A 27,368-nucleotide genomic window follows, 5' to 3' on the forward strand; every position below is an offset into this window, starting at 1 on the left:
CACAAACACACTCTTGGAGAATAAATAAAACATTTTCTTTGTAGTGTTCTTGCTTCCAATCACTGATACACCCTCTTCCTTTAATTTTTAGGAATGTCTCGCAGGCAAACAAGACGTAGCTCAGGAATGTTGGATTCTGACAGAGGGTCAAATGGTGAGTAGGTTTTTTTTTTCATATGTTGTGGGAAGATTAATTATGAAATCTGGGGAGGGATGTACAGCAAGAGGATTGAGACAAGACTCCACCTGCAGTTGGGGAGAGGAGCAATACAGTGGTACCTCGCAAGACGAAAGAGTTTTCCGTTTTTTGAGTCGTTCCACAAGACGAATTTCCCTATGGGCTTGCTTTGCAAGACGAAACGTCTTGCGAGTTTGTTTCCTTTTTCTTAAAGCCGCTAAGCCATTAATAGCCACTAAGCCACTAATAGCCGTGCTTTGCAAGACGAAAAAACCGCAAGACGAAGAGACTCGCGGAATTAATTTCGTCTTGCGAGGCACCACTGTATCTATTGCTTCCATTGGCTCTTGATTACAGCCTTTCATGGTGTAAAACAGTGTGAATCTCATAAACAGATTCTTCATGCTTCTAATGAGACCTATTGTACTCTTGAGACAGAGAGCAGAGGGTGAAATGCAACTGCATCATTAGGTATGAAATACTCACACTTTACAGAAGTTTAACCTTCTGAATGCTCCCATCTCCCCAGTCATCATTAGCAACGAGAGAGGAGCTGTGCTTTTCTAGACACTTTCAAACTGTACCTTTGTTCTAGCCTACTTTCTTTGTAGCTTTATTGAAATAATATTTCTCTTTAGCTTATGGGGGGTATCCAGCTAAGGTGACATTCACACAATACGTTTAAAGCACTTATGATACCAATTTAAGCAGCCATTCTGGGAGCCATAGTTTGTTAAGAGTTCTGAGTGGAGACGTATTCCCTTCACAGAGCTACATTTTCCAGAGTTCCCTGTGAAAGAGGGATTGCTAAATTACTCTGGGAATTGGCCTCAGTCATACGCAAGACTAGAATGATTGAAATCAATGGGCTTTGAATGACTTAACTGCAACTACAGATGGGTAGCCGTGTTGGTCTGCCATAGTCAAAATAAAAAAATTCCTTCCTGTAGCACCTTAAAGACTAAGTTAGTTCTTGGTATAAGCTTTCGTGTGCATGCACACTTCTTCAGATACACGTGTATCTGTGTATCTGAAGAAGTGTGCATGCACACGAAAGCTTATACCAAGAACTAACTTAGTTGGTCTTTAAGGTGCTACAGGAAGGAATTTTTTTATTTTAACTGCAACTGATATCAACTTTCATATGAAGTTGTGCCTTGACTACTTGTTCTGTGCTATGTATTTTTTTGTAGATTCGATTTCATCTGACAGTGATGCGGATGAAGCTTCTGAAAAGAATGCGAATGAAGAGTTTTCTCCAGCCAATTCCGACCCAGAAAAAGATGAGAAACGAACAGTTGAAAAACCTGATGAAGAAATCCCAAAGATCTCACTTGTGCTGAAAGAGAATGACAGGAATCACATCCACCCTTTGGAACCTTTGAAACTAGAAGTTGAAGAAAACGAACAAGTGGTTCAGATTTTTGGAAACAAAAGTGACCAAGTAGAAGATATCAAGAGGGAGATGGAAAAATCACCTAGAGCGAAAGGACGGCGGAACAGAACAAGAGACTCCTCCCTGGAGAATGTAAAGAGCACGCCACTAAACCAGGAAGAGGCAGCAAGCGAACATCTCTCGGATTCTGAAAGATTAGACACGTCGTCCTTGGACAGTAAAGGACTGAGCACCCCTTCTGAGAGTGAAACAGATCTTTGTGCAAAAGATAAGAAGCTTTCGAAAAGGAAGACGGCGGAACAGCCATCCCCCGACAAGCGGGTCCGGCTGGTGGGCGAGATGGAAGTGCCAAATATCGTGTCCGAGGGGAGGACAAATGAATGTTCTGGGACAGAAGAATGTAAGGACTTTGGTGCAGATGACTCGCTCAGAAACGAGAACGAAGAAATGCCGTCACTGGTGGCGGAATCCGATCAGCGTCTTCAGGGTCGGGGAGGCGAACACTTCGATTGTTCCGAGGAAAACCGCAACCCCGCACTGAAAGACGAGGACGATTCCATGCCTCAGATCGGGCCCGAAACTCTCCTCTGCCACGAAGTGGACTTGGACGACGTGGACGAAAAGGACAAGATCGGGCCTGAAAAGTTCATAGCAGAGAAGCCAGACTCCAACCACCCCACTTCAAACCCGCCTGCCTTACCTCCCGTGATCCAGCCCAACTTCTCTGTGGCCTCTCCTCTCACCTTAAGTCAGGATGAATCACGGAGCATCAAGAGTGAAAGTGACATCACCATTGAAGTGGACAGCGTGGCTGAAGAGTCTCAGGAAGGTCTCTGTGAGAGCGAGTCTGCCAATGGGTTCGAGGCTTTCACCACTACTTCAAGCAATTGTAGCATCGCCATCCCAGAAAGGGAGATCGGGGAGAGGGGTAAGTGCCAGCTTCTAAATGGAAACTTCATTTTGATGCTTCCATAAAGTGATTTTTGTAATCCACATAGAGGTTTGCTTACAATCAAGCAGAATATAATTTTTGTTAAATAAAGTAAAATTCCCTCTCTTCCTAAACATGCTGAAAGCATGACTTGCAAAAACCCTGAAGGATTAGAAGCAAGGAGTCACATTTTGCTTAGTCATTCATTCATTATTATTCTAATATTATTTACAACATAAATCCACCACAACTCAGATAAACAAATCCACCACCGTTAGACATGAACATAAAATAAAATAAAACAAACGACAAAATAAAAATCTTCCTTTATCCTGTACATGGCCTCCTTATTTACTTTTTATAAACTGTTTCCTTTATGAATTATTATTATGATTTTTTTTCAAATTATGACTTTTGAAACAAGTCCAGGTGTGTATTTTAGGGCACTGTTTTGTAAAGTATTCTTTACATTTACAAGTATTCTTTACATTCTTTTTGGAATTCTTGTCTGGGGAGTCCCCTAATTGCCTCTTGTTAATCTAGCCAATTCGATATAATTTAGTAATTTATCTTGCCACTCCGTTTTTGTTGCTTAGTCGTTTATTTTTATCCCATCGAGGCAGCTAACAATAAAATAGGGGTTTGGGAGCAGAAATATTGAAATTGGCTGCTGCTTGTAAACTAGCAGCACTTCGCTATCCATCATCAGGAGCCCCCAATTCTGCTAGCCATGGCAAGTGTTCCCCTTTGTCCAGCCTGCATTTCAGTGACGCTCAGAGCAGCTGGACGTTCGACACAGCTTGAGGAGATGACCCCAATTCCAAGCTGGAGAAGGGAGCAAGGGCCAGTTCCTTAGAGGTGCATTGCAAAAAAAAAAAATTGATCCCTAGCCCACGGGGATCATCACCCCAGTTGCACCAGGCTTGTGTCATCTCCATAGTGCAATTGTGGCAGCACTCATCTCTGTCCCTGTGCCAGTCGCCAGAAACCAGAGAGGGGAAGCAGGGGGGTGTCCTTGACCTTGCACCAAATTTTGGAGCCCCGGGTTCAAGGTCAGGTACAAGACCTTCTGGGTGGGGGAGGAGTGGCTTCCTAGGCAGCCACAAAAGCTGGCCAAAATGTGTGGGTCTCAATCTGTTATGTTTGTGAAAAATAAGCAGATTATGCTAAGCTGGTTCACATAGATGAAGCAGAGGCTTCGGTGCCAAGCTTGTTTGCCCCCGAGTTTGCATATGACGCAAGTACATTTCAAGAGTTGTGTGGACGTGCTTCTTTAGAACTGCAGCCTTCCTCCCTTGTGGGAGTAATGCAGCCACAGTCTGTGAGGCATGCAGCTGGAGGTTATTTAAAAGGCAGCTAAGGCATGCACATCAGAGGGCCAGAATTCTGTATTTGAGGGGTGAAATGTATCGGTGAGAGGAGCTAGCCAAATCATGACTTCTGTAGCACCACGATTGCCAAAATGACAGTTGCTGCTTCCTCTTGTTTAGCCTGATGAGTTGCAAGTCAGAATAATTTATTGCTATTTGTTGTTGTTATTATTATTTATTTAAAGGTGGTTGGACCTGGAGTGCCCAAAAAGATCTATAGAAATCTACCGTTTTTTACAGAAATGCATCCTTGGAGGTTACTAGTGTAGTGAAGAGCCATTAAACCTCCTCAGGCAGGAAGGCCACAAAGAAAGAACTAGAATTCTTCTTCTTCTTTTACTGGAATTGTATGTTGTAATTGTATTTTACCAGTGACATGTTTGGCACCCTGGGCTTCTTTGACAGGAAGGGCAGGATATAAATTAGCAGTAGCGTTAATATTCTCATTGGCTGCTTATTGTTTCTGGTCTCTTCCTGGTTGTTTTCTCTCTCCATACCATTCTCACTTCCATTCCTTCCCAAGAATATACTGGGCATGTTTTGTTTCTGTTTGCGGCACACTGTGTTTTGTCATCCCTCATGGTCTGGCTTGTCGTTATGGGGATGGTTGATCCTTCCAGTCCTATGACTTTAAAGAGCTTAGTGGCAATTCAGTTGTACCATTAAAGACTATAAAATGAAAAGGTACCTTTCATTTTATTTTCAGGTCAAAAAAGGCCTGGTGACAACAGCAGCAGCTCACTGGCCAAAAAGCAAAAGCGTACTCCAAAACGAGCAAGCACTGTAGCCAAAAATGAGAAGAATGGGACAGGTACGTTTCATAATCTTTCTCTGGAAGGGATTTTGCTCTGTTTGCTTAGTCCAGCCTTCTTGTTTATGCTGTGGTTAGGGAGATGATTTAGGGAGGGCTGCGTTGCCTATTTTCCCCAGAAGGAGCTACTTTTGAACCCAGAACATGCTAAGTTGCAACCTTTGTTTATTAGATTTCTTACTGTCCCTTACCAGGATGGGTTAGAACGATAAAATACATAGTTATAAAACAAACGAAACATTTACAGCCAGAAAACAAGTGAAGTGTAAAAAATATTTAATACAGTCCCACATATTCAAATCAGTTAAAATAGTTCTAATATATATGCAGGCCTAGGGTAAAGATCTCCACTCAGAAAGTGGAGTGGAAACCTTTTCCTAGCAATAGTGGAAAAGTTGTCAGGACAGAATACATTCCTTGCATTGTTTTCCAGTGTACTAAGTAGAGAGTCTAGGGACACGGGTGGCGCTGTGGGTAAAACCTCAGTGCCTAGGACTTGCCGATTGTATGGTTGGCGGTTCGAATCCCCACGGCAGGGTGAGCTCCCATCGTTTGGTCCCAGCTCCTGCCCACCTAGCAGTTCGAAAGCACTCTTAAGTGCAAGTAGATAAATAGGTACCGCTTTATAGCGGGAAGGTAAACGGCGTTTCCGTGTGCGGCGCTGGTGCTGGCTTGCCAGAGCAGCTTCGTCACGCTGGCCACGTGACCTGGAAGTGTCTTCGGACGGCGCCGGCTCACGGCCTCTTGAGCGAGATGAGCACGCAACCCTAGAGTCGGACACGACTGGCCCGTATGAGCAGGGGTACCTTTACCTTTACCTTTAAGTAGAGAGTCTAGATGGGGGCTGCTCTTCCACAGTATGGCTACAAAGCAGCTCATCTAATTGTAAAGGTGAACTTTAAATACCTGAAGGGTTGTCACATGGAAAATGGAGCATGCTTGTTTTCTGCTGCTCCAGAGGGCAAACCTGAACCAATGGATTCAAATTACAAGAAAGGAGATTCTAACTAAACATTAGGAGGAACTTTTGGGTGGTAAAAGAGCTTTTCTGCAGTGGTGCGGTCTCCCTCAAGGGGTGGTGGACTCTCCTTCCGTGGAGGTTTTAAAGCAGTGGTTGGATGGCCACCTGTCAGGGCTGCTTTAGCTGAAATCCCTGCATTGCAGGGGGTTGGACTAGATGACCCCCGTGGTCCCTTCCAAGTCTTAAGATTCTATGAAATACTTTTTTCACTTGATTGCCTTCCAATAGAATTAGAGCTAGCAATACAAAGGCCTGTTGTTTTGCTAACATAGGCTTCAGAATTGTAATCTTAAACATGTCATCACTTTGTAAGACATTCTGTGGAGGGCTATTTTCCCTCTAGAGGAGGAAACGTAAGAACTCCAATTTGGAAATATGGTTTAAATGGTAGCATTTATGTGCTGTATGAGTTTTAATGATCAGATGGAAATGTTCTCTGCTCAGCTGAATTGTGTAGTAACCTTATGTCCTTAAAGACAGCTTGCATTTTGCAGTCATGCATATGTTGAGTGTCTGCAAAAAAAGCCAGGCGGGGAGGGGAAAACTGAGGTTGCTTAGACGTTCAGAGATGGACATCCCACATTGCTGCATTCTGAGAACATCACAAGAGCTCTACTGGATCTATCCAAAGGCCCACTTAGTCCAACATCATGTTCTCACAGTGGCCAACCAGATACCTGTGAAAAGCCTGTAAAAGACTTGGGCACAACCATGTTTGCCCTACTTAATAATAAATAATAATAATAGTTTTATTTTTTTATACCCTGCCTATCTGGCTGTATTGCTTGTGTGTCATAGATGGACTTCTTGTGTTCGCCTCCGCACCCGCTTTCTGCAGAGCCGTTGTAAATATTATTGAAATAATGTATTGAAGCACTTTTGAACTATTAAAATGTAGTATATAGATGCTATTGAGCGCATACTGTTTTTTATATTGAATGCATACTGTTGTCTAAAAGAGTGCTGTGTAGGAATGGGACAACCCAAAATACTATGTCATGTTGTTGCAGGACAAAGCAGTGATAGCGAAGATCTTCCTGCACTGGATAGCTCAAGCAAATGTACTCCAGTAAAACACATTGGTCTCTCCAAGCCGCAGAAGCTGACTAGGTCGCCTGCTAGAGTATTATCCCCCAATATCAAAGATGGGGATAAGGACAAGCAGAGGGACAAGAACCATCAAAACATTTCTCCAAGGGTGTATAAGTGGAGTGTCCAACTCAGTAAGTGCTCCCCCCCTTTTTTTGTACAGTAGATAATTTGGGTGGAAAATAGGGTTACAACAGTACATGGATGTTCCTTCTGGATCGTCAAAGCCTTTTCAATTATTTTATTTCCAAAGATGAATTGGACAACATGAGCAGTACAGAGAGGATCTCTTTCCTACAAGAAAAACTGCAGGAAATCAGAAAATACTACATGTCTCTGAAGTCTGAAGTAGCCACCATAGACAGGAGACGAAAACGATTAAAAAAGAAAGACAGAGAAGGCAAGTTCAGTCTTTGTCAGACATACAAGCTTTTGGGTGAGTGGTGTTGACAGAAGGCCTGTGCAGTTTCTCTTTCCAGACATTGTCACGCGCGCTCTCCGTATTTGGAGTGTTTATATAACATTTTAATTGTAGAATTGTGACCGAGGCCATTGTCAGTTTTTAAAAAAGGGCATACCATCTGCAACAAGGAGGGATGAAACTGAAATGTATGAAGTGGCTGAACTGGATGTGCTCTTAAGATCTGAGCACAAAGAGGCTGGCAGCACCTCACGGGAGCTGCTTTTTGGGTGATGTGGGTGGCTGCTCTGGGAAAGTTGGGGCTAAAAGCAAAAATGGGCATGTGGCACCCCACCTCTTGTAGCACAGCATATTTGTACCCTCTTAACTTTTTCTTCCATGTTTCTTCTTCAGTTTTGGATTTTTTTTTACTTTTTCACCCACAAGGTTGTTTCCAGCCCCTCCTCTGCATGTGTGCCCCATTTGGCACAACATAGTTTGTCATAGTTTGAGGGCTTGCTTTAGAGCAGAGGGTCCTGCAGTCTTCCAGACGATGTTGGAAAACAACATCCACTGCTGTCCGTTGGCAATACTGGTTGGAGTTTGGAGTACACAGCTGGAAGGCCAAGCAGGTTCCCCACATCTCCGTTAGGCATTAACAGGCCTAGATTCCAATTAACAGTGAGAAAAGCTGGTTCAGGAGTTGGCAGCACCTGGCATTGTTCAAATGAGTGACTTGGGGGATACAGTGGTGCCTCGCAAGACGGAAAGAAAGAATCCGTTCTGTGATTCAAGCCCATTGAAGGATTAGCGGATTAGCGCTATTAGCGGCTTTTAGCGGCTTATCTGCTGATCAGATCAGCTGATAAGCAGCTTAGAAAAAGGGGGGGAAAGGGAAAAAAACCAGCAGGAACTCGCAAGACATTGTCGTCTTGCAAAGCAAGCCCATAGGAAATTCGTTTTGCGAAGCACCTCCAAAACGGAAAACTCTTGTCTAGCGAGTTTTCCGTCTTGCGAGGCATTCGTCTTGCGGGGCACCACTGTAGCTTGCTTTCTTCTGCTCTGGAAAGTAGGACTTGAACTAATGGCTTCAGGTTACAAGAAAGGAGATTACGACTAAACATCAGGAAGAACTCTCTGACAGTCCGAGCTGTTGGACAGTGAAACGGTCTCCCTTGGAAGGTGGTGAACTCCCCTTCCTTGGAGGTTTTTAAGCAGAGGTTGGATGGCCACCTGTCATGGATGCTTGAGCTGAGATTCCTGCATTTCAGGGGGTTGGACTGGATGACCCTGGGGATCACCAAAAGCACAGTCATCACCTACGTATATTGGTAAAAGGGTGCGTTAATGCTTTTTGTATTTATTTTTTTTAACAGTGTCTCACACAGGAGCTTCCATGTCCTCTGCCTCTTCAGACACTGGAATGAGTCCTTCGTCCTCCTCTCCTCCACAGAACGTGCTTGCTGTTGAATGCAGGTGATACTGGTCTCCTCTGCCTTGTGCAGCAAGTTGCTGCCATGGACAGAAATCCCGAAATACCATAGAAAGCACTCAACTGGTTTGACATTGCCAAGTATATTCTGTATACTCTTCCACTGCTGGACTGTGTCTGTCTCTTCTCCTCATACCCCTCCCTCCATCTTGTCATTGTGGATTTTTTTTATTTTTTAAAAAAACTTTATTGTGGATATTAATTAAGCTAATTGGCAACTGAAGGTTTGTGGGTGCACTTGGACACCTCTGTATTTGTGCTTATTTTTTGTTTTTGTTTTTTTGTTTTGGTTAAAACAGAAAAGGGCACTTAATCAAATTTGGAAACTTGGATAGCCAATGAAGCATTTGAGTGCTATTAGGAAATTCTTTTTTTTTTTTAAAGGAGCAAGTGCACCAAACAGTCATCAAAATAGGTTAATCAGAAAATGGAATTATTGCTGCACTTTTTCCACCAAGCTGTATCTTAATCCTGGGTGAGAGTCCCCCCCCCCTTTCTTTTCTTTTTGGAGAAGCACTTGCTGTACAGACCTGCCAAAGTGTGTATTCAGCAATGTTCCCAATTTTAATGGTGTAAATTGGACAAAATAAATTGTGAAAGGAAGCGTAGTTGACTGGAAACTACCATTGTAATGAGTCTTCCACTTTTTATAGGATTTTTGAGCACACGATTATGCAAATATTTTAATGTTTAATGTTTACAGTGGAATCGTGAATAGGTTTTCAGTGGACTATCTTATCCCTTGACAAAAGTATTTTGTCTTTTTTTCTATGTAATTTCAGAGTTTTTATTTTGTTACAAAAAGGCAAAAAATAAAATATATAACAATGAAGTTATTTAACAAGATTTCTAAAGCTGAATTTTTTTGTGTAGAATAAGGTATCTTGCAACTTGTTAAATATATTTATTCAGACATTGGATGTTGTATTTTTATGTATTTTTTAAAAAATATTAATAAAATTGGGGAGAAAAAGTCTAAGTTAGGTTCACTCTTTCAATAAAATATACCTGTCACTTAAAATCATATACAGGTGGCTTCATGTACCATACCTGTATGTGAAGTGGTTTTGTCTGTTCAATCTTCCACAGTGTAAAACTATAATCTGGCATCTGGATTAAACTCTATCCTGTCTTGAAAACTTTGGCAATCCTAGTACTTCTGTTGCTTTTGAGGAACAAGTCTTTGGTTACCCTGACAATGCTTTTGTCACACTTTCTTATTTGCTGTACTGTTGAAATCAGTTTTCTATCTGCCAAAGTTGATGAGCATAATTGAGAAGAGTTAAAATGACTGTTTCGGCTGTGGATTGTCCCACAGACTGAAAACAGTTTGTAAATAACTTTCCCAAAATCATGTATTTAAGACAGTTTGCATATACATTGTGTATAAAGTGATTTTTTAATCAATTTTTTAAAATTCACCTTTGTACATTGAAAAGGGGTTTTCTGCCTTTTCCATGTTAATATACTGTAGAGTTATAACTCAGATTCTCTAGACTGTCAGGATATTAAAGGTTCACAAAACCTGAAGGTCTTGAGTGAGAGACTCCAGTGAAATGGTCATGTAGCTAAAGCCTGGTGTCTCTTGCAGGTTCCATTTTATCAGTTTCTCAACTTATGATTCCAGTTCCTTCCATTTTCACAGAGATCTAAAGGAAAAAGTACTCTTGTAAAAATGCACTTTTTCTGTCTTTTTCTTAAGCAGAGCTATTTCAATGTATGATACAAATGAAGCTCAATGAAGAGCATTAATAAAGGTTATGTTTTTAAACATAGGCTTTATTTTATTTTTAACTGATTTTGTAAAACTGCCATCATGTCCAAACAATAGATAATGGCTTCATAATGTGCTGTAAAGATTCTTCAAAGCAAACTTGGATCATATATTTTAATAATAAAAGAAGTTATCATTATGATAAAAACTTGGTCAGATGTAATCATGCTTAATATTGCTTTCAGCAACTATTAATCTGAGCCTAAAACCATTTTACTTTGTTGTAAAATTAATACCCTGTTCTTCAGTGGCCAAGAAACATAGACACGTTCTCAAATATTTATCCTTTATCGGATACCTTGAGCAAGCTAGATGCATTTAAATTGCAAAATGCTTTAAAGTGCTGGCGAACACTTTGGATTATAGCAATTCATTAGAACACTCAACAAGAGATTGACCTTAGCTGTTGTGAAAATATTATGAAAATGAAGTTGGGTAAAACTGAACAGTTGTAGTCCAACTAAAAACGCTGAAAAGGTTTATCCTCTCTGGGGATCGCTACTAATGTGTGTAGTTTATCCAAAGCTGGGTGAACAGCTTTAATAGGATGGTATTACTCTACAAAAAAATTGCTTCTCAAAACAATTAGACGTTGAACAAAGCTCCAGTTGTGGGACTAGATAAAGCAGAGTAGCTTTATAGATATATTTTTTAAATGCTGTAATTTTGTGCTTCTGAAACTAGCTTTTTAAGAAAAACTAGCTGAATAGCCCAAAACCATAGTACGCTACAAAATCATTTAAAACTACTCTTCAGGATCAGTGTTAAATAAAATGGAGGAGGGGAAAAACACTGGATATCATATTAAGGCCTCCAAGTCTGCAGTTAGAAGGCTAAGTTGGAGTGAGAAGGTGTTGGGCAGAAACCTTGTTTAAAAGATTTTTATCCTGCCCTTCATCTCAGGTGGGTTATAGCAAGCCAAGTAAAATATAAACAGTAAAACTCCGTATGCCCACACTAAAACATGGTTTAAAATTCAGAATATTCAGCACAGACAAAAACTACTATGCACAGCTCATAGCTGGGTCCCAAGTTGCATTAAAGTCAGTACAGTGGTATCTCGGGTTAAGTACTTAATTCGTTCTGGAGGTCCGTACTTAACCTGAAACTGTTCTTAACCTGAAGCACCACTTTAGCTAATGGGGCCTCCTGCTGCACCGCTGGAGCACGATTTCTGTTCTCAACCTGAAGCAAAGTTTTTAACCTGAAGCACTATTTCTGGGTTACCGGAGTCTGCAACCTGAAGTTTATGTAACCTGAAGCGTATGTAACCTGAGGTACCACTGTACCTTAAATTGGTCTCTGTGACATGGCAGATGATTCAGGATTAGTGTTGAACGTACCTGGGCTGCCGGCCTGTTAGCACCCTGCTTTCACATTCAGGTAGAGCACATGACAGCTGTCAAATTGAGACGCGACCTGGGCTTGAATAACTGGCCAAGCTTTTCTGTCCAGGAATGGCTGTAGCTGGTGTAGCAGCAAGAGCTAGCAAGAGGCACTCGTGTCACAGAGGCCACCTGAGACTCCTTTGACAAGGTGGGATCCAGAACGTTTCCTAAACGGGATACTTTGGATACTTTAGGGGGAGTGTGCAATGCAACTCGGAACAGCCTGTGCAACAAATAACCAGATCCAGGAACCAGCAGGTTACAGCACCCATCTGGTCAGGATCCCCACTTCAGTTTAGTCACTGATAAACAATTGGAGAGGGAAGCATAGACCAGAGAGCAGCCTGCATCCATCAAACACAATGTGGAGAGTGGCTCCACATGCTTAATTCCAGCTGGAAGCTTCCAGGAAGCCCAGAGAGAAAACACAAAGGCAAAAGAGTGAAATGCTTGCTCTTTTGACTTCACCAGGTTCGTAAGGGATAAAGACGAATGGAGGAAAAGTGTCCCTCTTGGCAACCCCATCTCTGCAAGGTGGTGGTTTAGTTCTGCAGCGGTGCCTAAATACTATCTTGTCACAAAGCGCTTAAAATTCTATATTGGGACTAAAAGGCTTGTGCACCTGGAGAATCCGTCCCATCCAAACATCGGATTGTCTCCAGAGAGCCCTTTGGTGTGGGGGCTGCCTTCTCCCCACCCAACCCCTGGTAGTCAGTAGTATACTGCCTCTGCCCCTTGCCATTTACTTTGGCAAGGGTGCAGGGGCCTACCAGCCCATCAGAAGCCCCCATCATCCAGAACCACAGAGCAAAATAAAATGTTAAATCTATTTTATACACTTGCTTCCCTTCCTGTTCTGACACTTCCCTCTCCTCCTCCCCTGTCCCCCAGCCAGAAATCCAGGCACCGCTTCCAAACGTTTGTCAAATCAGTGGTGGCTCCAGAAGAATAATAATTTGTGGGGTGCAAAAGGGGCAAAGTTGTGCCCCACATGTTGAGAGCCAGTGGTGGTGTGCAGCGGTTGTAGAGCGTCGGACTGGGACCTGGGAGAGAGTCCAGGGTTCAAATCCTACCCCACAAAGCTCACTGGCTATGGGGGCCAGTCACAGCCTAACCTACCTCGTGCCGGATTTACATATAAGCTAAACAAGCTATAGCTCAGGGCCCTACTCTCTTGGGGGCCCCCAAAAAATTAAAGGGAAAAAAACCTGGATGTACATTTCCCAAATATAAGGTACAAAACAAATGCAGTGGTACCTCTGGTTGCGAATGGGATCTGTTCTGGAGACCCGTTCGCAACATGAAAATCCCGCAACCTGAAGCTCCGTATCTGTGCAGGTGCGCAGCGTGATTTGACACTTGTGCGCATGCGCAAAGCAAGCTTTAGCACTTCTGTGCATGCGGCGAAACCTGGAAGTAACCCTTTCTGGTACTTGTGGGTCGCCACAGGATGCAACCTGAAAAAAAATGAAGCAAACGTAACGAGGTACGACTAAAATGAAACCTACATACAGCAACAGTGTTTTGAGTTGTGTAGGCTCCTATGATGTAAGTCATGGGCCCCGCCTGCTAACCTGATCCCTATCACTGGTTTGCTCATTTCTATATATAGGGTGCCTACATTCTGCATGAACAACATGTGCAAATGGCTTTAGATACATACCTATTAGGTCAGTGATGGCCAAGCTTGGCCCTCCAGCTGTTTTGGGACTACAATTCCCATCATCCCTGACCACTGGTCCTGTTAGCCAGGGAGATAGGAGCTGTAGTCCCAAAACACCTGGAGGGCCAAGTTCAGCCATCACTGTATTAGGTCCATAAATGACCATATAGCATATATTCAACACAAAAAAGCGATGATTTGTTGTTGACAAAGGACAGCTGGACATATCAAGGGCCCCATTTCCTTCAGTAGCTCAGGGCCTCATCAAACCTAAATCCGGCCCTGCCTCAGGGTTGTGTGAAATTAAGTGAAATGCCTTGAGCTCAGATGGGGGGGGGGGAAAGGGTAGATTATGAATGCCATAATTAATAAACTCCTGAAATTAATAAACTACCTGAAGGAGCGTCTCCACCCCCATCGTTCTGCCCAGACACTGAGGTCCAGCGCCGAGGGCCTTCTGGCGGTTCCCTCATTGCGAGAAGCAAAGCTACAGGGAACCAGGCAGAGGGCCTTCTCGGTGGTGGCACCCGCCCTGTGGAACGTCCTCCCACCAGATGTCAAAGATATAAACAACTACCTGACATTCAGAAGACATCTTAAGGCAGCCCTGTTCAGGGAAGTTTTTAATGTATGATATTTTAGTGTTTTTTGGTTTCTATGGAAGCCGCCCAGAGTGGCTGGGGAAACCCAGCCAGATGGGCGGGGTACAAATAAATTATTATTATTATTATTATTATTATTATTATTACTGAAAGGGAAAATGAGTGTAGTTTTCACAAGGAGAAGCCTGTGCAGTTTAGTGGTCAGAAGTTGCAAACCGAGACCTGTGAGGAGCTACTTCCCAGGGTTGTTGTGAAGGTAAAATGGGGCAGGGCTGGAGGGAAGGTGGGACATAAATGCCAATCAATCAATCAATCAATCAATCACCCAAGGCTATTACCATTATTCACCTTTCCTTTCTATACCAACCGCTTTCTATATTAAGGGGAAACCTCGAAGCCACTGAGGAGACTTAATTGTGTGAGAGAAGAAGAGAGAGACGCGCCGCCGCCGCCGCCTCGCCTCCCTCCTTCCCTCTCTCCCCTGCGGTCGGCAACGGGCGCCTGGGCGGCCATGGAGCGCTGGGCGTGGCGGGCGCTGCCGTGGCTGGTGGCGGGCGCCTGCGGCCTGGCCGTGCTGGGCTACTGCCTCTACTTCGACCACCGGCGCCGCAGCGCGCCCGACTTCAAGCGGAGGCTGAGGGAGAGTGAGTGGCGGGGGAGGCCTCGCCTTCGCCTCAGGGGAAAGAGGGAGGAGGAGGAGGAGGAGCCGCCACCGGGAACTAGGCCCATCCCCGGCCGTGAGGCTGCCGGACTACAACTCCCATCAGCCCCAGCCGGCGTGGCCAGCGGAGGAGGAGGGTGGGAGTTGTAGTCCAGAGGCCTCGGGAGAGAATTAGGCTTGCGGAGGCGTTGGGCCTTACGCAGATACCCTTCCTGGCATAGGCAACCTGGGCCCTCCAGGCGTTTTGGGACTACAGTTCCCATCATCCCTGGCCACTGGCCCTGTTAGCTAGGGATCATGGGAGTTGTAGGCCAAAAACATCTGGAGGGCTGAGGTTGCCTATGCCTGGTGTTAATCAACACTTTTTTGGGGGGAAAAAACCCACCCTGCGAGGTAGTCCTACGACTCCATTTCCTAGCACATCTTTTCCTCCAAGGAATTTGAGGGGGAAGGCATACTCCTTTCCCCATATGGGTGGTGGGTTTCAGGGTGGTCCTCCTGTTCTGCTCCAGACATTTGGTCCACACATCTATGTATGTGCTTGGTTGGTACATTTATGAACATTTATTATTATTATTATTATTATTATTATTATTATTTAGTCATACCTCGGGTTGCGGATGCTTCAGGTTGTGCGTTTTCGGGTTATAATAATAATAATGATTTATTATTTGTACCCCGCCCATCTGGCTGGGTTTCCCCAGCCACTCTGGGCGGCTTCCAACAAAGATGAAAAATACACTAAAATGTCACATATTATGGACGCGCCGAAACCCGGAAGTACCGGAACAGGTTACTTCCGGGTTTCGGCGCATGCGCAGAAGCAACACTGCGGGTTACGAACACTGCGGGTTGCGAATGTGCCTCCTGCACGGATCACGTTCGCAACCTGAGTGTCCACTGTATAAGACCTTAATTTTTTTATTTCAATACACTGAAATGTTTAACAGTTTCAAGTGTCCTTGAATCTTCCTGCCACACTGGCCACGCTCTCCCGCCATGCACGTTGAGAACCACTGTTCTAGGGTTTCAGGCAAGAGTCTTTTCACGATATACCTGGAGATCCCAGGATATTCGGCATGCAAGGGTGCATTCTATGACTTGCATATTAATCTAATCACCATGTTCGCCTTTCAGTGGTTGTAAAGCAAGGGGAGTGTTTGCTTTGCTTTGCTTTGCTTTGTTGGTCAGTAGTATGCTACAGTGAAGGCACACATAATTGTCCTAGAAGGTTATCAGCACTGCAGAATTGCACCCATCAGCTTTAACGTTTGCAATGGTTGGCAGGCAGGCAGCCGCAATGATGCCAGTTGAGTTTAAACATGTCACAGCTCTGGGCTGTTAATTGTGGATACTGACTATTCCATGTTACTCTTACAGAAAGAAGAAAAGAGTGTGAAAAGGCAAAAAAGCAGGATGCAGAGGTGAAAAATTATGTTTGGTTTCCCCGATATGGCACCTGTAGGCACCACGGGACTCTCAGACACGCCCCCCCCCCAATCTCTCAAAAAGTTTAATTTTTGAAAAACAAAAATTGCTTGTGAAAATTGGACTCTAGTATGATCAAAATAATTCCACCAGCCACAGGATGGGAACCCATTTTATAAAAAGTATACTGTCATTTTTATTTTCAATATGACAATAGCACCCAGTAGCTACAGGATTTATTTTGCAGAATCTTAGCAGATCCTTGGGAATCTTTTTGCATTTAATTTTTTTACTAAAGTGATAGGCTTTGTGGTTCGATAATATGGTAGGGAATGGAAAATTGGGGTAGAGGATTTTTAGACACGCTGTATTTGACTGCAGATAATTTGAAGTCTGAATCATTTTGTCAATTTTCATAGTTTTCATAATTTTTCAGAAACAGCCAGATTTTGGGGAACAGTATTGGAATAGAAATGTAATAGAACGTCTGGGTAAAGATAGTTAAGTCAGTAAAGCATGAGACTTGTGATCTCAAGGTTATGGGTTGGGCAAAATATTCCTGCATTGCAAGGGGTTGGAATCGATTCCCCTTAGATCTATGAAATACATTAAGGCTGCACATCTAGGAACAAGTCTCCCTGAATTAAGGGAGGGTTTTACTTCTAATTAGACTGCATAGGCTTGCACTGTAGTTTTTGTTGACAATGACATGCAAGTAATGAACATGCATATTAGTTGTGATCCTTCAGCTAAGAATGAAAGTCTTACACAGCTTTTAAAAATTCTAATTCTGACCCATTCTCTAAGTCAGGGGTGGGAATTGTATTAATCTCTGAAGGCCACGTCACAAATACATGGCAAGTGCTTCTGTAATGGTGGCTGGTCCTGTAGATATTTCAGTTTCATATATGACAGTTTCAGATAATGATATTAATTTTGCTGAATGTTGAAATATTGGTTAATAATCTGGAAATAGTTCTGCAACTGCATAGGCTGTTTACATGCTGGTGCACATGGAGTCTTCCAAGACTGAAGCCCTGTTACACTCAGTGGGTTTACGTACTTAGAAAAATAAGGGCTTCTGCAGAAATGATTCCCAGCACTCAACGCTTAATCTTAGAAAAAGACATTTTTGTTTTGTTTTACATTACACCCTTCATTCTCATTAGCCCTCAAACTGATTAGCCAATGCTCCTTTTTGTTAAGCTGAAAATATGTTTGTGACACCCTTAGTTATGTGAGATGAAAGATACTGCAAAGCTACAAGAGTTCTTTCTTGAAGAGATACAGTTGGGACAGGAGTGGCTGGCAAGAGGTAAGGACAAGAGGAACTGGCTTTTGTGGAATATGCATATATGTGTAGACACACAGAGAGACTATAAATTGCCTGAAAATTATCCATTTCTATTGCCACTTAGGTGGGCAGTAGTAAAAAAAAGGTAAAGGTAAAGGACTTCTGGATGGTTAGGTCCAGTCAAAGGCGACTGTGGGGTGCTGTGCATCTTGCTTTCAGGCCGAGGGAGCCGGCGTTTGTCCGCAGACAGCTTTCCAGGTCATGTGGCCAACATGACTAAACTGCTTCTGGCGCAATGGGACACCGCGACAGGTGCCAGAGTGCATGGAAACACTGTTTACCTTCCTGCCACAGCGGCACCTATTTATCTAGTTGCACTGGTGTGCTCTCAAACTGTTAGGTTGGCAGAAGCTGGGACAGCGCAACAGGAGCTCACCCCGTTGCAGGTATTTGAACTGCTGACCTTCTAATCAGCAAGCCCTAGAAGCTCAGTGGTTTAGACCATTAGCACAGATGAGCCTGATGATCTTTTTAACGCACTTCAGGCAAATTCATAGCTGTCTGCTGTTGCTGTTTGCGAAAGGTATCTTGTGGAATGTATTACCCATACAAAACTGAATTTAAAGTTTCTGTTCCTGAAAACTGAATACTGAGCAAAAGTGATCTGCTACGATGTCATTGGTTTCCCCTGAAGGCTTGGCAGTACAGGATAAAGAATTTAAATGTACATGAAATCACAACTGAGAGAATTGACCTTTCCCTTCAGAAGTAGCTCCGAATTACAGAAAAGACAATGCCTTTATTTGTTGCATTTATGTAATCCATTCTGGGACTGCTTGGTGAAGGGCAAACTCCAATTGCACATAATACATAGTTTGGGACAATATTGATTTCCGATGACCTCTGCCACTTGTGGGTTGCATCCAGTTACTGATACTTGGAGCAAAGCCTTTACTGAAATTGGTGCAATTTTTAAAAACCCTGAGCAAAAAGAGGGTGCTTTTTCCTTTCACTGATCCTTTCACCTGCTACAATATGTAGGAATAGGGCAGCCAAACCTCCGGAATTTCCTGGACATAGCCGGGATTTGGCCCCCACAAACAGCATCCAAACGAAAATCACTTAAATGTCTCAAAGCTCAACAACCTTTGTGTCCGGATTTTCACTTTTTGGAACATGGCAACCCTATGAGGGAATGTTTTTGTCCCATAGTAGATGGGGTGGATGAAGGGAGCAGAGGAGGGTGGGCTGCAGCGTCTTGTGCCTCAGAGTATTTGAGAGGTTCAGATAGCTACAATTAGTAGCTGAGCTTGTGGGAGCACTAAGAGGTTGATGGTACATGGAGTGCAAATGCTTACTGTAGTTCCAAGGATCACAAATACCTGAGTTTTAGGAGTCTGAATCAATTACAGGAGAACACAACAAGAGCATCGAACACCTTGCCAATGCCATTGCCGTGTGCACACATCCAAACCAGCTAATGTACGTCTTGAAGCACACTCTACCCCCCCATATATTTGAGATGCTTCTGCACAACATTCCATACGCAGTGCAAGTAGGTAGACTTTGTTCACTTTTGAAACGCAGGGGAATGTTGTACAGGAGGCACTGTCTAACCAGAATGGTGTTCAGACATAAGAGAATTTGCCATTCGTGGCTTGTACAGAACCTTGAGATTTCTGTACGTTGCCATGCTGCGACTTGTTTAATTATTACCGCAGGCAGGCAGCTAATTAAAGGCTCAGCTTTATTATTTTTTATTTCAAAAAAGAATTTGGCAGGAAGGGACTCATGCCCAGTAGCAAGGCCTTGGCTCAGCTTGGGGAGAAATGCAATGTGACTTACCATTCTCTGCACTGTGGCAAAAGTGTTTAAAAATGCTGTTTTAGGGCATTGTGTGCTAAAACTAGTACAGTGGTACCTCGGTTTAAGAACAGCCCTGTTTACAAACTATTCGGTTTATGAACTCCACAAAACCGGAAGTAGTGTCCCGGTTTGCGAACTTTTATCTCGGTCTAAGAACGGAATCCAAATGGTGGAAGGACACCGGCAGCAGGAGGCCTCATTAGGGAAAGTGTGCCTTAGTTTAAGAACAGATTCGGTTTAAGAACAGACTTCCAGAATGGATTAAGTTCGTAAACCAAGGTACCACTGTATTGTGCGATTCAGAACTGAACTCTGCTCCATACTTTGAACTGCAATTTACTTATTTTTTAATATTAAAATCCTACTCTTTTGAGGTGCTAAGCAGGTGCACACTTGCTTAGTTTCAGCAGTGTTGCAGCTTCTGATGTTCCCAAGTCATTCACTGGGCCCACACTGCCACGACTTTAAATAAATTAGAATGTTGTCCATGTTGAACTTCTTGCTTAAATCCAAGTATATTGCTTTCATTAGTCTACTGTGAGTGGTCCACCATCACCCATAGGCTAAAAGACAAAGGGTACCAACACCTTGGGGCTGCAAAGGTGAGAAGAAAGATAATAATTGAAGGACATAAATCTGTCCTTGGGAGGGAAATGAGAACATTTTAAAAGTTTCGGAACTCAAAAGTTTAAATACATAAGTACCCATGCCATTGACATGTTTCCCCCCCCCCCTCTGCTAGCGGCTTGAGACAGCCCTGAGTGACCAGGATCCTACCGTTGAATGAGAATGTGGCGTCGCACAAGGGGCTACTCTTAAGGCAGGACCTTATAGCAGCCTATGATACTTCATTTCCAAAGACTCTCGGTGAAAACAGTAATTTCAATTTATTTTACTTTGATTAAATAAAAAATAAACCTTGCTTTAGACACTTTGGGATATAATTTTTGGACAACACGCTTGTGTATTAAAAATTAAGTCATTAAGAAACAACAAAAACTAAAATGTAGTTGTTCCCTCCCCATCTTTAACCTAGTGACGGTCAGAAGCAAATCTGTAAGCCTCCAGAAAAAAGGTGGTATCAACATTATTTCAATGCACAATAGAAGACAATCTCGGAACAGACTCCATCAGCTCTGCAGCCACTGCCAACCCCAACTGCAGCTCCTGGTGGTTTCCACAGTTCAGTTGTTTCCTGAGCTCTTCTGTTCCGAGCTGGTAGATGTTGCCGCAGCAGCGGTGGGGACCAATGCACCTTTGTGTGCAATGCAATCAACGTTGGCACTCCTTCACAAAGGCAATCCCTGCCTTTTAGCGAGGCTGGCCAAGAAGTCCTGCTTTGGCAGCCAGCGCTTCATTCTGCTGAATGTGGTACTCCTGAAACCTCATAGATATCCTCTGGGTCATTTTTAAATACTTCTGTAAGCAGTGCTCTGAGCAAGTCATCTATATCAAGAAGGGAGAGATGGGAAGAACCCTGTAGTCACTCACATTTTTTAAAAAATTCAGTAATTTGAACATGGAAATCATTTGCGTTTTCACATTTGAACCTTACCCTATATGAAGTTATCTTCCCATGGCAATTTTAAGATATACTAATAACAATGAAAATGTATAATAAACTTTGAGGGTTAAATACACTGCTTCTCTGGGAAAATGGGAAAACTGAACACAAATATGTACCACTTTGCCAAAGCTCCCCTTTTTAGTTTACCACTGAGCTGGAATTTTAACACAACATTGACTCAGTTTCGAAACAAACCCACATTAGGGAAATACATAATGTTTATCTGTCTCTGTCATTCAGTGCTTTCTTTGCCTTCCAGTGTTTGATGACAATGTGCCATTAACAATTTTGTAGGGCTTCAATCTTTTGAATCTTTTTTGTCATTCACTCTAGCATTTAACAAATAAGGGAGCTGTGTGAGTGAATATCATGGACCCTTGGACTGATCCAGCAGGGCCCTTTTATTGTTATTCAATCCAATTAATATCTGACCTGAGAGCCACATAAACAGAAGAGCTACATCTCTTTTGAAATGTTTGGTTTAGCTAGCTTTCTTGATTAACGTGCAAATTTACACTGAAGTTCTACCAGGTACAAGTCCAAAGGGCATAGAATAGCCGCATACCTCTTCTGGCTTGACTTCTCGGCTGGTGAAATCTTTCACACAATCCAGGAAGCAGGTTTCTGTCAATTTGTTATATGTCCCAAGAAATTCCTTGAACTGTTAATAAATCAAGAGAGATCTTCAGAACTAGGCAGATCCTTTATTTTAGGGGTGGGGAATCTCTGTCTGTGGGCCAATCGTGGCCTGGGATGCCATTTTCTTTACACCATATCCATTTGCCCATTAGCTGACATCACTGGTGACATCAGCTGATGAGTGTGAGAACCAGGTTTAATCCTGCATTGGCTGCTTGATAGTATTTTTGGCAAGGAACAGGTTTGCACAGCCAAGGCAGAAGGATTTAATCCCTACTCATCAGCTAAATGGTGATTCAAGCCCTGTGCAAAAGCACCTTTTGTAGCAGCTCATGCATGGGAGATACTTCAAAAAGGCTTTTGGCAGAGGCATTAAGACAGCTCATGAGCTACTATTTGCTAAAAGGCCATCTTAAAGCTTTTTTCAAGTCTCCTCCCTTTTCCATTATGTTTCTGACACTGGACACAGAGAAGGAAGGGGGAGATTTGGAAAAGCCTTTACAAGTCTCCTCATCTAATCCTTCAAGTCCCCAATGCTGGAAACTTAAAAGTGGGAAGAGGGGGAGGCTCACAAAGCCTTTTCCCCATCTGCCCCCTCCTGCTTCAAGTCCCTGATATTGGGGAACTTAATGGAGGAAGGAGCAAGACTGGGAAAAGCCTTTCTTTCCCTTCCTCCACAGGGTAGAGCTATCTCTCTTGTCTCCCAACAGGGGAGAGAGAAAGCGTCTGGTCTTGTCCCCACTTTATAAGGTAGAAAAGGAAGCCAGCAGGGTTCCCAAACGCCTTCTGCTACTTGGCAAAGCACCAGAACTTAATTCCCACTTTCCCTACAGCAGCAGTAGGTGCAAGGGATTCTGACAGGTGTACAAGGGCTGTTTACCTGTCAATCATTTGCTGGCATAATGATATCATGTGACTGACAGTTGGGTAGTCACCTGTCAAATTTGGTCTGACAGGCCGATCCTGATAAAGACCTGGCCTGTGGAGCCCAAAAGGTTCCTCACTCCTGCTTTATTTGAAGAATTAGCACACAAGGGGTAGGCAGGGGCAACATGCATCCGAGAGAAATGAACTTAACATAGCATATAATGAGCATCAGCTCTGTGCTGATAAATACATTATTACATACAGCTATTAAAACCACACAAATTGCCAAAGTGTTAGGTACACCGACATTTCAAAAGCACCCTTTGGAGCTACAGCATTTACCTGCTTGATCTGATCAGATTCTGATACTTGTCCAGCCATATTTTAGCGCTCAGATAACTGCCACCTAAAGTGAACACAAGATGTATACATCAGCAATCATTCAGAAATGTTTATGCCTGAAATGTAATACACAGCAGCCTAAATCTTGTTCATTTTTTGGGGGGAATATATGTTCTTGGAAGCCTTTGCCGGCTACTAATACCATTTGAATTATTTTAACTACCCACCTAGCAACTGCTGTTTTATTCCAAATTTTGTAATCCTCTTGTACTCTTGTGCACAATTTGGTTATTATATATGGAAGGCAGTATACAAATATTGAATATAAATACCCCAAATGAACTAAGAAATACGATGGGAGAACTCTGCTGTAATATACGGTTATGCACAGAAAGAAAAGTATATGCAATTGTGGGACAGCAATTGTCATAGGTCTCAGGGTGTGGCCTCAAGGCATGTGAGGCCACCACCTTCCTGAAGCAAAGCAGGTTCGGGCTTGGATGAGTAACTACCTGGGAACCGCATGCATACTGCCTTGAGTTCCATAATGAAAAAAGGTGAAATATCAAATAAATATTGATACATTTTTAAAGTGCCAAATAAGTGGGAATGCTTATCATCTTTATCAAGTTTATCTTCTGGCAGCCCTGTATGGGTTCTTTCACAAGTTTTTTGGGGGGGTCCCTTTACATGTAAAAAATGTAATACACATGTGCAACACCACACACTCCCTAACCACAGCTATGATATGGCAGCAGGTACACATTTTTCACCCATAATTGTCTGAATCAGTGATATCATGTTTGACTTTATTTTTAAGGCAGAGGCTTTGAAATACAGAGATATGCAGCGTACCCAAGGTGGGATTTCAGTTCAGGCTTCCCAGATGCAAGCCCCCGACCCCACGGCTGCTTAGCTCCCTCCCCAAAGTGAAGGGCATGTAGAGTCAGTTTTTGAGCCAGCCAAGGTCATGCTTCCAACCTTCCCTCCTCCTTAAGAGGAGCAGCGCTGGAAGTCAGCAGGGAACTCATAAGCAGGGAACCCATAGGCGCCCCCTCCTGGCTTCTTCCTCCCTCTCCCTTTCACCCCAGGGTTGCCACCTACCCCTGGGTCCAACTACGCCCCTAAGAAGAACCCTGCCCCGGGTTGCTTTGGAAATCCATGCAACCAGAGCTCTCGCGCGGGATTTCCTCTCCCTGTTAAGAGAAGCTCCACCTTGCAGATTTACCATGGGGAAGCCGCTATTAAAGGCACAGGCGCAGTCCTCATTGAAGAAGATGGCAACCCTGTTCAGCGGCTAGGGCCCTAGGGCCTCCCACGCCCTTCCTTTCCCCACAAACTCATCTCCCCCCACAGCCTGCGCTTACCGCAAGCACCGTCTCCCCTCCCCGGGCTCCCCAATGCTCCTTCGCCCCATCTTACATTACCCTCGTGCTGGAGACGAATCAGCGCCGGCAGACTCTAGGATAGCTTTACCTTCCATCTGCCGCGCGGGGTGCGTCGCCCTAAAGGGTCCCCCGCGCCCTCCCCTTTAGACAGCTCCCCCCCCCCTCCACACACACCCAAGTCCTACCCCAGCGACGCCAGCCTGACAAACTCGAGAGAGCGGGCGGGGCCTGAGGGCTTCGGCAGGTTAGGCGCGATAACGAGAGAGAGTTCAGGAGGGTGGGGCCGCTTGCGCAGTGGGGTTAGTTTCTACCCGGAACACTTTTTCCCGTGGCACAGACCAAGCGCGGTCGGGCGGGGAAAGAGGAGCGAGAGGGAGGCGCCCGCGTGCGGATGACGGGCGTGGGTTGTGCGCATGCGTGCTTTCCCTTCTCCTTTTAAAACAAGCGGCGCACGCGCGCTTAGCGTCCGGCTTTCTGATTTGTTTTGAAGGCGCAGGAAGGGGCTGGGCTGAATGTGTCCGTTTGGGAGCGGCGGGAGCCCCGGTTGGCGGGGCTGCTGTTACCATGGCAACAGGCGGTGCTTCCCGGTGGGTGGCTGTGAGGAGGGAGGAAGGGAAAGGGAGGGGGGAGTCTTCGGGGGGGGGGAGGAGGATGGAAGGTGAGCTCCAGAGAGGCAGAGCTTTGAGGGGGGGACCCCCCCTCGCCACCTCTTTTTCCCTGCACCCGCTTTTAAATAAATGTAGTATAAATGGGGCACCGGGGGGGGGAGGTTATTGTTTTGTGTTCTTTGTGTGCTTCTTTGTGGTGTTATACCGCAATAATAATAATAATAATAATTTATTATTTATACCCCGCCCATCTGGCTGGGTTTCCCCAGCCACTCTGGGCGGCTTCCAAAAGTATATTAAAATACTGTGACTGCAAGCTGACTTTCCCTGTGATCCTCGGGTGAAGGGGCAGTGTGCAAATCTATAATCTATTTTTTTCTAGAAAATGAGGGGCCAGAACTCACCATTGAACACCTCCTTCTTTTTCTCTTAGAAAGGCAACAGCACGCGCCTGACAGGCTGTCCGGAACTAAGTTCCAGCGAGTTCTGGCTGGGGGGAAAAAGCCCTGAATCATCATTATCATAATAATGATAATAATTTATTATTTATACCCCGCCCATCTGACTGAGTTTCCCCAGCCACTCTGGGCGGCTCCCAATCAGTGTTAAAAACAGTACAGCGTTACATATTAAAAACTTCCCTGAACAGGGCTGCCTTAAGATGTCTTCTGAATGTCAGGTAATTATTTATCTCTTTGACATCTGAAGGGAGGGTGTTCCACAGGGCGGGTTAAACCACAGAGCCTAGGACTTGCCGATCAGAAGGTCGGCGGTTCGAATCCCCGCGATGAGTTGAGCTCCCATTGTTCGGTCCCAGCTCCTGCCAACCTAGCAGTTCGAAAGCACAAAAGTGCAAATAGATAAATAGGTACTGCTCTGGTGGGAAGGTAAACGGCGTTTCTGTGTGCTGCTCTGGTTCGCCAGAAGCGGCTTAGTCATGCTGGCCACATGACCCGGAAGCTGTATGCCGGCTCCCTCGGCCAATAAAGCGAGATGAGCGCCGCAACCCCAGAGTCGGTCACGACTGGACCTAATGGTCCGGGGTCCCTTTACCTTTTTAAACAGGGCTGCTTTCAGATGCCTTCTAAAAATCTGATAGTTACTTATTTCCTTGACATCTGATGGGAGAGTGTTCCACAGGATGGGCCCTGGTTCTTGGTAGCTTCACTTCTCGCAGTGAAGGAACCGCCAGAAGGCCCTCAGAGCTGGACCTCAGTGTCTGGGCTGAACGATGGGGGGTGGAGATGCTCCTTCAAGTGTACAATTGACAGTCGAACAAACAAAATAAGCGAACTTTCAGATGGCATACCTCTGGATACAGCCAGCACTGGATTTACGGCAGTGTGGGCAGGCAGAAACAGAATTTTGCATTTGACAGACCTAGGTCCAGTGAAGTCTAGAACAGTTCTTTAATTCTAAAGTGTTTGCATGCCTAGGACCCCTTGTGTTCATCTTGGGGAGATGACATTTTCCTTGTGGTTCAAGGGGTTGAGTGCCTTTATAGACGAGTACCATGTCTTCCTTCCCCAAGGAACTTGGAAGTAATTATTGCCCTCTGTGAAGCCATCTGAAATTGTCGTAACCCGTGTAGAAGTAGAGGAACATAAGACTCTTGCACCTCTATCCACATCCCATTTCAGGATCTCTGTTAACTCTGCAGTCTTTGCCGTATAGGGATATGGCAGAGAGGGAATTCTGTCTCTGTGAACAAGAGCCTTACGATCCCTCTATACAAGTTGGTTGGATCACGGTTTAGTTTCTTCTCTGTAGGATGTCATTTCAGATAGACTTAACAGTTGCCTACTGTGCATTTTTTTCTTCTCAGAACATCTGTAAACAAAACATCCCTTGGCACATGAGGATGGCATGCAGTACTCCTTTGTTTAAATGGGTGAAGGGGGTTATCTTTTGAGCATCTTGTACATTTTGTCATAAAATGTACATAAAATGTCATGGTGTTCCATTGCGCCAGAAGCAGTCTAGTCATGCTGGACAAATGCTGGCTCTCTCAGCCTAAAGCGAGATGAGCGCCGCAGCCCGTAGTCCCTTTTGACTGGACTTAACCTTCCAGGGGTCCTTTACCTTTACCTTTAATTTTGTCATAATCACAGCAATAAGTGATTGATATCCTAATCCTTGCACCTGTGTTCCCCTTTTCTCCATTTGCTATGTGTGAAATTGTGGGTCATCTTGTGTTTTGTTTCATAGAAACTGACGCCTGTGCCGTGAGCTGTTAATGGAAGTGGAAGAGACGTCTGGTGTGAACAAGAGTTATTCTGATAGCCTCACTGCTGGTGACATTCTCATCCGCACCACCAGCTTCCCCATGAAAAAGAAGCCCGTTGACCCTCGGACGGCTGTGTCCGCTGACAGCAAGCCTGCTGCTTGCACCAAGAAAAGAATACACATTTCTGTGAAGAAGCTTCGGGAAGTGCCTCCACCCCGTCGTCCAGAATGTGCTGTGTTGACGGTTGATGGTGCAGCTGATATTCCACCAGCACTGTTGGCCAACAAACCTGCATCTCATAAGCCAACAGCAGCAACCTCTGGAGGTGTAACTGAGGGTATGTCTGTAGCCCTGCGCAGTTGTTAT

At 44.3% G+C, this 27,368-nt stretch overlaps 4 protein-coding genes across 15 annotated transcripts in view; 3 read left to right on the plus strand and 1 right to left on the minus strand.

Annotated features, from left to right (window-relative positions):
• The window catches only part of ARID4A (AT-rich interaction domain 4A), a 61,944-nt gene extending 51,481 nt beyond the window's left edge, over positions 1-10,463 (plus strand). For 3 of the 4 annotated variants that reach the window (XM_082216698.1, XM_082216700.1, XM_082216699.1), the window contains 6 exons: positions 92-154; positions 1,372-2,502; positions 4,582-4,686; positions 6,718-6,930; positions 7,050-7,232; positions 8,573-10,463. In XM_082216698.1, the coding sequence (XP_082072824.1) occupies positions 92-154; positions 1,372-2,502; positions 4,582-4,686; positions 6,718-6,930; positions 7,050-7,232; positions 8,573-8,676 (1,799 nt within the window). In that variant the 3' untranslated portion in view covers positions 8,677-10,463. The remainder of the gene's footprint in view (positions 1-91; positions 155-1,371; positions 2,503-4,581; positions 4,687-6,717; positions 6,931-7,049; positions 7,233-8,572) is intronic. The other variant, XM_082216701.1, reaches the window with a different exon arrangement.
• A 4,132-nt stretch (positions 10,464-14,595) lies between these two features.
• On the plus strand, positions 14,596-20,295 carry TOMM20L (translocase of outer mitochondrial membrane 20 like). The gene is made up of 5 exons (XM_082220079.1): positions 14,596-14,759; positions 16,157-16,200; positions 17,438-17,519; positions 18,911-19,053; positions 20,107-20,295. Exons 1-5 carry the CDS (start codon positions 14,627-14,629, stop codon positions 20,149-20,151), a joined length of 447 nt encoding a protein of 148 aa, XP_082076205.1. The 5' UTR covers positions 14,596-14,626; the 3' UTR covers positions 20,152-20,295.
• Positions 20,233-24,483, minus strand: TIMM9 (translocase of inner mitochondrial membrane 9). Of its 5 annotated transcripts, none has more exons than XM_082220189.1 (4): positions 24,353-24,483; positions 22,780-22,843; positions 21,497-21,592; positions 20,233-20,810 (listed from the first exon to the last, which is right to left on the minus strand). In XM_082220189.1, the coding sequence occupies exons 2-4, from the start codon at positions 22,816-22,818 to the stop codon at positions 20,676-20,678; spliced, it is 270 nt and encodes an 89-aa protein (XP_082076315.1). In that variant the 5' UTR covers positions 22,819-22,843; positions 24,353-24,483; the 3' UTR covers positions 20,233-20,675. The 5 variants fall into 5 exon arrangements, with proteins under 5 accessions (XP_082076315.1, XP_082076312.1, XP_082076316.1 ...); XM_082220186.1 differs by lacking the exon at positions 24,353-24,483 and adding an exon at positions 24,207-24,306; XM_082220190.1 differs by lacking the exon at positions 24,353-24,483 and adding an exon at positions 24,202-24,260.
• A 97-nt stretch (positions 24,484-24,580) lies between these two features.
• KIAA0586 overlaps positions 24,581-27,368 on the plus strand; it is an 83,329-nt gene continuing 80,541 nt past the window's right edge. For all 5 annotated transcript variants that reach the window (XM_082216561.1, XM_082216563.1, XM_082216564.1 and 2 more), the window contains exons 1-2: positions 24,581-24,754; positions 26,984-27,339. In XM_082216561.1, coding sequence (XP_082072687.1) covers positions 27,012-27,339 — 328 coding nt within the window. In that variant the 5' untranslated portion in view covers positions 24,581-24,754; positions 26,984-27,011. The remainder of the gene's footprint in view (positions 24,755-26,983; positions 27,340-27,368) is intronic.

The sequence above is a fragment of the Podarcis vaucheri genome (assembly GCF_965113315.1).
Source record: "Podarcis vaucheri genome assembly, chromosome: 1".
NCBI classification, from domain to species: domain Eukaryota; kingdom Metazoa; phylum Chordata; class Lepidosauria; order Squamata; family Lacertidae; genus Podarcis; species Podarcis vaucheri.